At 42.1% G+C, this 10,126-nt stretch overlaps 1 protein-coding gene across 1 annotated transcript; it reads right to left on the bottom strand.

The window, feature by feature from the left end:
* Nucleotides 1-1,767: 1,767 nt before the first annotated feature.
* On the bottom strand, nucleotides 1,768-9,659 carry LOC121928211 (transmembrane protein 205-like). Its single transcript, XM_042462617.1, has 4 exons — nucleotides 9,624-9,659; nucleotides 4,565-4,728; nucleotides 3,524-3,687; nucleotides 1,768-2,360 (listed from the first exon to the last, which is right to left on the bottom strand). The coding sequence occupies exons 2-4, from the start codon at nucleotides 4,662-4,664 to the stop codon at nucleotides 2,061-2,063; spliced, it is 564 nt and encodes a 187-aa protein (XP_042318551.1). The 5' UTR covers nucleotides 4,665-4,728; nucleotides 9,624-9,659; the 3' UTR covers nucleotides 1,768-2,060.
* Nucleotides 9,660-10,126: the final 467 nt, after the last annotated feature.

Genomic DNA, 10,126 nt, shown 5'->3' with positions numbered 1-10,126 from the left:
TTGTATTCTTTAACAAAGGGTGTGCACAGCTCATTGTTGAGAGCTTTCCTGTTTTACTGGATTTTTGCTGTGCTAAGATCAAACTAACCTATTGTGGGGGAAGTACCGGTTCAAAATTGGGAGTACAGTACAACACACTTGTAGGCTCTAAATTAAAATGTAATTCCTACGAGAAGTGCATTTCTTGTATCCACCCAACTGCTTAGTTTTTTGGCTACAGTACTTTCTCCCTCCCTCCTGCTGACCTGCAGTTAGTAATGAAACATTTTGCTGAATGACATGCTCCTAGAGTAATACAATGCATCAAATAGGGAGTTTTCACAATAGGTGTTCTGTGTCATCTCTCCATATTTCTGTACACTTTCTTTTTGGAATGTTTTATATTAAAGATTTAGATGATCAGTAAATTTAAAAAAAAAACTTAGGCTAAGATAATCAGACATAGGTATACAACACAGCTCATCGTAGTAGCTACTTCTGCCCATGACATCTACCCCCCTCCCCCCCAAAAAACCTGCCACTTAAGCCAGGCAGTACGCCAACTGAATGGTTTCCCAGGCAGTGCAGATTGTAGCACTGGGAAATGACCACAGAAACAGTTTCCAATTGTGGGATACATTGAGACAAGCAGCTGAAGAGACCCTTTGGGGACTTGCCACAGCTGCTTGTCTCAACATTAACATGGATCCTCAAAACTGTAAATCCAATTGACAGTCTCATAATATTGAACAGGATGCCAGCCTTAGTGTTGGTTTTCTCCAACTGCAGTAGTTAGATTTCTAGCTGAATGCTACACATATCTTTGTTGTGGTGGCCTATCCTACTTGGGATTTGCTATATTCTATACCAAGGATGGCTGCTCTGTGTTCACAGGAGGCAGAAATCTGTTCTCAGCATGATTATTTAAGTATTCTTATTAAAATTAGCACCATCCAGCAATCACACCAAGGCTGTTATGGAGAATGTTACATTAAGCTTACATTTATCTTAAAGTTAGCCACACTGAAAATCAGTGACACTTAATTCTGAGTAGATATGCACAGAACTGTGCTGTCAGCATAAAACAGCTTTTTTACAGCTTAGTATTTTGTTTTTTCAAATCAAATACTAGCAGAACTTACAATTGTTTTCAGGTAGGATCTAATGTAGAGTCAGTAAAGCACAACATGACTCATGCTGGATTTAGTTTTACCTAACTCTTCTCCTCTATGTCTATATATTCTGTTTGAGATCCTTTTCAGTAGTAGACAGCAAAAATTTACAACAGTATAACTACACCAGAGTTATACTGGATTTCACCTGTTGGGTGATTGTTATACCACTTGTGCAACCACGATTAAGAGATCACGCTTGTGCAATCTCTTACAAAGTGCAACTCCATCAATAATAGTATTTAAACCAGCATAAGTCAACAGGACTCTGATCAAAGACTTTATTTCAGAACATATTAATAGAAGAATGGTACAACAGAAACCAGAAGACTGAGGAAGAGTGTTCTGGGGATATTTTAAAAGATTAAAATACATTTTCCCTGGACCAAGTAGCTAGACCTGGGTGTCCTTAAACAAATACCTATAAGTAGTTGAGTTGCTGCCATCTTGAAGTTTAACTTTTGTTCCCTGGAAGACTAAAGAGAACAGGGGAACACATTAAACATCTACTGTGGCAACTGTCAAATCTTAATTCATTCCCAAATGAATTTAGGAAGGTGTTGGTTTGTTTTTTTTAATGCTTCAAAATAAAATATTTTGGTGGAATGAAGTCGCTTTAAGTCCATTATCTTTTAGCCTGGACAATATTTATATTACAATGAGAGGACTTACCAACCAGGAGTTTGGAGTTCTGTGAAGGGCAACTTATTGGAAGAATAGTGCATCTCTTGCCAAAACAGAGTTGTTTGGAGATTTTGTAGCATACCACATGGGGAAACACGGTTAACAGGCTGAGTCTCCTGTAGCAGTCCAAAGTATGGGTTATGTGGACCACCAGAGTCTGTAATTTCACAAGCATGAGTCTTTTCAAAGCTTGAGTTATTTGCTTGGGTTACTGAGCCTTGTGGGTTATAATGCTGAAAGGTGAGCAGCCATATAATAGAGGCTCAGGCCATTACATGCAATGCAGCACAGGTTGCAAAGGGATGAGAAGCCATGGTAGATGCTTAGCCTGCTTGCCAGCTCCTTATAATTAGAATCCAGTTGACGCAGCCGTATGAGGGACTTGTTTAAGAACAGACCAATGTCCCCTCCTAAGCCATAGCTTTGCTCAATAAGGTGCATTTCAGCCATAATGTCTGAAGTCAGCTGACCAAACCAGTAAGCATTTAGAGCAGCAACTGTGGCACAAATGAAGAAGACGGTAATCTGGAAAAGACAGACAGGCTGGAAATTCTACTGTTGGAAGACATGGTTTGGGAACAACATACAGCTGAACTCTCTTAATCCAGAAATCCTACTTGGCTTCACAACTGGCCCCAGCATCTGATCCAATTGGACAACTGCCATTAGCCCCAAGCAGTGTAGGTAAGCTACAATAACAAACCAGTGAGTGTTTCCTGCCATTGTACTTTCAAATCAAGATTAACACAAGTTATAAATCAGTACTCATTGCCCCATCCTAAAGCAAAACAAGTCAGTATAGCCCAGCTTTTGTGGAAATGTTTACAAATCCCAGAATCCCCCAGCTGGAAGTTCTCATTCAGAAAACAAACTTTTCCAACCTCCGCTAATAGTTGTGTTTTTTTTTGTTGTTGTTGTCCGGACACTATAGCCAGTGCTTGTGTCCTGTCTCTAATACCAGTGACAGCAATTATGAGAAACCACTTATATTTTTTTGTCTACGATGCAGTAGTAATCATGGATAGTTTTACATTTAACCACTTCTTCATGAGGCACAGATGCTATTACAAAATTCAGAGACATAACTGTACTGGTCTGGAATATTGACATGCAAAGGGATCTTGTACCACCTTTGAGAGTGAGTGAAAGAAATTGTAGCATTTGCTCTCGTATACCTAGTAAATTTCCTCATAGACTAAGGGCTGAAACAGATGGCCCTAAAGGGGTGGTGTCACGCTGCCCCTTTGAGCGCCCGATTGGGGCCGCGGCAACCACATGCTGCAGCCCCAATCTGATGTTTTTCTGCTGCTCCTTTTGGGGGCAGAAAAAGGGTGTCCTTGCCAAGACCACGACATTTCAGTGGTGCAGCCCATGTAAATGCCATGCCACCAAAATGCCATGAAGCAGCTGCACATGCAGTCAGTCGTGCAACTTCCCAGTGGCATGGGGAGGCTCAGAGCATGCAGAGTTGAAATGCCGTGCTCAGATGCTGCTCCCAACCCAGCTTACTGCTGGTCTGTTTTGCCCCTAAGTCTAGGAAAGCTAATGCTACAACTCAGCCTCAAAGGTACTACAAGATCATTTTGTATAATGCTATCCCAGAAACTGTGCAACAAAGCAGTGCAGCAGACTAAGACATGCTTATGAAATCTAAGGCCAAGTCTTTTTTTTAAAAAGGAACTTACTACCTGTATGGTTTCTTCCTCATTAAGAAGTTCACTGGGATGGCACACGGCAAAGATAGTCAGGTTGATGAAAGCACAAGCAGAGCCAATGTGGAAGTAATATGGAAAGAGGCAACTCTGAATGAATCCAATTGTATGTTGTGAGAGATTGTTGCCCATTACAAAACCTACAAATGCACAGAGCAACTGGGTCACTTAACTTATTTCTATCCTATACAGTATACATGCTTTAAAATGTTAAGAACAAATGTTTAAAATGTTTTATTCAGAATGTAAAATAAAACAACACATGCAAGTTTGGATCATTTCTTTTAACTACAGAGCAGTACTTCTTTTAGCTACGGTATATATTAAGGAAGTACAGGGAGGATTTCCATACTTCTGTGGCCTCCATCAACACATGAATGTGCTTTCTTGGGCCCCTACTGATACCCTAGCATAAATCCACTAAACCAGAATGTTAATCTCTGCTTTCTGGAGTGCCATTATCCCTATTTGCCCATCCAGCCCAAATGGCCTTCTCTGCTGCAACACCCTCACTGTTAAATGTCCTCTACTTGGCCTTATTAGTGCCAACAAAGGCCTCACTTCAGCCAAACTTGACTGTTTGGTCCTGGAGCATACTGCAGATTTGTTTTGTTTTCTTTAGGTGGAATGGAAAGGGACATGCATCTGAGAAAGCAGGCTCAAGTCTACGAAAGCTCATGCTACCAACTTCTTTCAGTTAGTCTCAAAGGTGCTACAAGATTCTTTTGCATAGTTTTGTGGAATTGATATAACTTTTTCATTTGTTATAAAGTTGTTTTTATTGGCTGTGATTCTATTGGCCAGGGTATCTGTGCAGTGTAGACAGCATTAGTGGTGCCGCAGCAAGGTCAATATGGACACAAGTGTCATGGCAATAGGGGGAATGGTACAGGAAACCATCTCTGTCAAAAAAGAAGGCTGTTCAGAAGCTAGTAGGGTATCTCTCTGACAAAATGGACAGCTTTATTTCCTGTTCGCTCCAATGCCACTGTGAGTTGTAGAAAAGGTCCAACTTACTAGATATAAAAGTAACCCAGATCTGCATTCCCCAGAAAGTTGAAAGGAAAACCAGATGGAGCATTTTCACAAGGGTTGTGGGATCAGTATCTGCAGTCATGGTACTTCAAGTCACCTGTGTTGCCACTGGCCAAACGTCAGCATAGGAACCTGTCTTCTTTCACCTGTGTTTAGAAACACCAAGATGCAACAGAGAACACATAGATATTTCAGTTTCAGTCCTCAGTACACAGACAGAAAGCTCTCAGAATTAAAAGTGTGGTTGCTCATCACCACCAGCACCATGCTAAAGATCTTCAGATCCCTTGCTGAATAGATTGACAAAAAGATGGTTAAGACTTCTTACCATATTCCACCATACAGCTAGATTCTGCTTTTAGGAACTTTATATAGTACTGTATATGGAACCATAAACATCAATGAGGGCTTAATCACTGATAACAGTGGGATGCGAGATGCATGCTTAGCAACATCTCCCTCCATGTTCAAATTACAATGGAAGGCAGTTGCTTCTTAAAGCAGATTCTCACCTCTAGCCAATGCTTATGTTAGAGGATTAGGGTCTACATTAATCTGAAACCAAGGACCACATTACATGCCACAAAAATCTGACAAAGATGTAAGTGGATGAAAGTAGAATTTCCCGACCCTTTTCTTCCAATCTTTTGGATATGGTACATATAAGGTCAGGGAACCTTGCTCTACAGTATAAGATTTGGTGGGGATCCCCTAAAAGCAAGCAATTGGACTTTCCTTGAGTAGCGTGCAACCACAGATAAAATAAACTGTGATTATTTGCCTTAATAATGTAAGATCAAATATGCAGCCAGTGTAGGATAGTGTAGTGATTGAACTGAGATTTGCAAGATGCAAGATCCAAACAGTCGCCACTAAGCCATGAAATTCAAGATGTGTCCTTAGGCCAATTACTCACTCTCTTAGGCTGACCTAACCCACAGAGTTGACATTGTGCAGAGAAAGCAGGAAAAATAAGAGCTATGTATGAATATTCCTTGCCTAAAGAAACCCTATGAAATTTATGGGGTTGCCATAAGATGATGGGCGACTTGAAGGCACATGCCCACAGACTGGAAAATAAATCCCACCTCAACATTAGGAAGAACTTACTATCAGTAAGAACTCTTCAACAGTGGAATACGCTGCCTTGGAGTGTGGTGGAATCTCTTTCTTTGGAGGTCTTTAAACAGAGGCTGGATGGCAATCTGCCAAAGGTGCTTTGATAGTGAGTTCCTGCATGGCAGGGGTTTGGACTGGATGGCCCTTGTTGTCTCTTCCAATAAATAAATAATAAATAAAATCTTTATTTATACCCCGCCCTTCCAAAAGATCAGGGCGGCTTACAAATGCACCGAAGTGCGAGCAGTATACAGTTAAAAACACATTAAAACAACAGCAATTCATAAAACAATAAAAGACCCCATTAGCCCAACCTCACGGCCACGAGAGAGGAGGGAGGCCCACAGGATGTTTAGTCGGGGAATGCCTGATTGAATAGGAAGGTTTTGAGACCCTTCCTAAATTGGGCCAGGGTGGTAGATGAGCGGAGCTCTGTGGGCAGCGTATTCCAAAGGGCTGGGGCAGCTATGGAGAAGGATCTTCTGGCCGTAGCAGCCAACCTAGCCCCAGGCACCTTCAGGAGTTGCTGCCCAGATGTTCTGAGGGTGCGAGGCGGAATGTACGGGGAGAGGCGGTCCTTCAGGAATCCTGGACCCAAGCCATTTAGGGCTTTATAGGTAATCACCAACGCCTTATATTGAGCTCGGAAGCGAATGGGCAGCCAATGGAGATCTTTAAGCACGGGTGTTATATGGCTGGTCCTGGGAGCACCAGTGACCAGCCGCGCTGCCATGTTCTGCACCACTTGCAGCTTCCGAGTTTGGTATAAGGGTTGCCCCATGTAGAGTACGTTGCAGAAATCCAATCTCGAAGTTACCAGAGCGTGTACAACAGTTTCAAGGTCCCTCTGGGCCAGGTATGGGCGCAGCTGGCGAATCAGCCGAAGCTGATAACAGGTGCTCTTGACCGTCGCATTCACCTGAGCTGTAAGGTGAAGCGACGAATCAAGAAGCACCCCCAGACTGCGCACGGAGTCCTTCACAGGGAGCGTGACCCCATTCAGGACAGGTGGAACCACCGCCATTCCTGAACCAGGGGGGCCTATCGCTAGTACCTCCGTTTTCTCTGGATTAAGTTTGAGTCGGTTTTCCCTCATCCAGCCCATTACTGACTCCAAACAGGCCACGAGAGGAGAGAGACCATCCCCAGTCACTGCATCAGTCGGAGACATAGAGAAAATGATTTGGGTGTCATCAGCGTACTGATAACCCCGCGCCCCATGTCTCCGGATGATCTCTCCCAGCGGTTTCATGTAAATGTTGAATAGCATGGGGGACAGAATGGCTCCTTGAGGGACCCCGGTTTTAAGGGCCCGCTCGCTGGAGCACACGTCCCCCAGCTGCACCATCTGGGACCTCCCAGAGAGGTAGGAACGGAACCACTGGAGCGCAGTGCCCCCGATTCCCACCTCAGCCAGGCGCCCCAGAAGGATACCATGGTCTATGGTATCGAAAGCCGCTGAGATGTCCAAGAGCACCAGCAGGGTGCTGTGATTACTGTACAGTATATGCCCTCTTCAGCTCATTGGTAGAAAGTCAGCTTGTACTATCAGGGTTGGGGAAAAGGCAATCTATACAACTATATGTGGCCCCTTAACTCCTCTTTTGTAGTCTCTGAAGCTCCCCAGGCCCCATAGTCCCCTAACCCTCCATTGAAAAAATACCAGGGTCAATTGGGGGTAATTTTCACCCAAACACTGCACAGAAAAGTTATCCAAATACAGGGGAAAAGCTCAAAAACATGTCTACCTATTCCTTCTCACAATGCCCCCAGAACCTCCCTCCTTACCTCAACTTTTTTGTAGAATTGTAGAAAAATGAAGACATTGTAGATACATAAATAAAACCAAGCATGTTGCAAACTTATTCCATGTATAAACATGGAATCAAACAGATAGTAGAACATTATGCCCCTTATCCTGCAAACTTTTACCCACTTACCTGGGAGTAAACCTCACTGAATTTAATGGGGTTGATTTCTAGACAGGCATAGGGTTGCGCCACTAAATCTTCTTAAGACAGGCATGCCTTCTTTGAGAGTCATCCATACTTAAAGTGGAGGGTTCACACTCCAGGGGTGTGTCCAAAGGTTCACTGACTGGCATTGAGAAAATTACTAACCTCAATAATTCTCTCCCACAGGAAATCGCACTTTAAAAAAATTCTTTCTGTATGTTTCACACAGATCTACCCTTCTTTTGCCAATATGCCAAGGGACAGGATCTCAGAAATCTAACAGTTAGCTATCCACAAACAAAGCCATTGGCTCTAATTCCAAAATTGGAGAGGCCAGGATGATCCCTGCTCTCCTTTTTGAGGCAGGTAAAACATTTTTGTGCTGTCAGGCCTTTTAAACTCCAATCTACTTCCTCAGATGCTTTTGATCAAGCATCTGAGGAAGTAGACCGAAGTGTATGAAAGTTCATGCTGCCAACTTCTTTCTTTCAGTTAGTCTCCAAGGTGCTACAAGATCTATCTACATACTGATTCCACAGACTAACATGGCTATATCTTTGAATTCTAGGCTTTTTAAACATTGTGCAAGTCAGATCAAGATTTGAAAACAGGTTTTTTAAAATACATTTAATATTTTTAATGTGTCTTTGTTTTAACTTTGAAAACTTTATAATTACACTTTTAACATAAATATTTAAATATAGTATAAACATTATATAGTATATATCTATATTTAAATATAGTATAAATACTATATACTTTTTAATGCTTGTGTGTGTGTGTATGTGTGTTTTTAAACTGTACTGTTTTAAATTTGCTGTTAGTTCTTTAAGTCCTTATATTGGGAGAAAGGCAAGATATAAGTAAATAATAATAATAATAATAATAATAATAGAAAGCTCATCATTCCTACTATTGAAAACAGTAATGCTGACCAACAAGATGAAAAAGAAGGAATCCACCAAAGAATATCCCCTCCATCTCTTCAGTGAAAGGGTCTATCACCATTTAAATTAAATATGCAAACCAAGACAGTCCTGGCTCCCAGGGCTTTGAAACTATTTTATTTATTTATTTATTTCAATTTTTTTGCTACTTTTCTCCCAAAAAAGGGATCTAAGGTGGCTCACAAGTTAAAAACAACTCAAAAACAATTTTAAAAATAATTAAAATAACATAGTCAAAAACAATACAAAATTAAAATTAAAAACATACAAAAGCTTATGTAGGACATTACAAACGAAAAGCCAAACACTCCTATAAATAGAAAGCCATGCTTCTTTGCCATGGTCAAAGTGCAGAACATTTTGGAATTCCTCCTGGACAGAAGGGGATGGAATGTAGGACGTGTCTTGGAAAAGGAGGACCTCTGGTCACCCTGCCTGCCACCCAGACATCTATCCAGTTGAGCAGGCATTTTCAGTTAGAAGGGTACTAAAAGATCAAGCACTAAGAAGTATTAGGAAAGCAGCTGAGGTTGCCTGCAATCTCTCCTGTACATATTCATGTGGAAGTCAGCTACACTGAACACACTACAGGGCTAGAATTCAGAAACATAGAGAGCCCTGTTAGTCTGACAAACCAGCCTGGCAAGGGATCTTGTAGCACCTTTGAAAGAAAGGTTATAAATAAAGGTTAATAATAATAATAATAATAATAATAATAATAATAATAATAATAATAATAATGAGTTGGTAACATGAGCTTTCCTAGACCTGAGCATCTGCATCTGATCCCATGCATCTGTGGAAGGAGGCTCAGGTTTAGGAAAGCTGATGCTGCCACCTTCTTTCTTTCAGTTAGTCTCAAAGGTGCTGCAAGATCCCTTTGCAAACTGAACACACTATCTATACACTGTGCAAGGACAATGGACAGGGAAAGTAATCTGCCTTCACCCAGCAAATATTTGCAAACAGGCAAAATTAATAGCATTCTGCCTGCCTGATTCCCCTCCCCCCCCAACTTACCTAGAGATCTGGGGTCCCTGCCTGATTCCTGGTTGCCAGCAGACTGAAGCCTATCCTGGGACTTCCAGAAAAATCCCCCTTGTGGCAGGAATGGAAAGTTAACCAGGACTTTTTTTGGAGGGTGGTGTGAAGAGACCAGGCTCAAGAAGAAGGCAGAAAGATGAGGCTGGGGACAGTCCACTCCAGACTGTCACCTTTGGCCCAGGTAACTTGTCCTGACCCCATGGTTTGGGCTGCTGCCTCCTGCCAAGTTGGAATCTTTTCAGATCATAATCCAGAGGATGGATGTGCTCCTTGCTGGGAGGAAGAGTTCTGTGTTCAAAAGTTCCCTTTTTATGGTGGGAGGGTGCATCGCTGGCAGGCAGGTCCTTAGGAAGTTTGCCTTCTTGCAAGTTTGTTGCTGTGTGCCTTCAAATTGTTTCTGATTTACGGCAACCCTATTACAGGGTTCTCTTGGCCAGATTTGTCCAGAGGAGGTTTGCCATTGCTTTCCTCTGAGGCTG

Source organism: Sceloporus undulatus, chromosome 4 (assembly GCF_019175285.1).
Source record: "Sceloporus undulatus isolate JIND9_A2432 ecotype Alabama chromosome 4, SceUnd_v1.1, whole genome shotgun sequence".
NCBI classification, from domain to species: domain Eukaryota; kingdom Metazoa; phylum Chordata; class Lepidosauria; order Squamata; family Phrynosomatidae; genus Sceloporus; species Sceloporus undulatus.
This window is presented reverse-complemented; position numbering and strand designations above follow the sequence as displayed.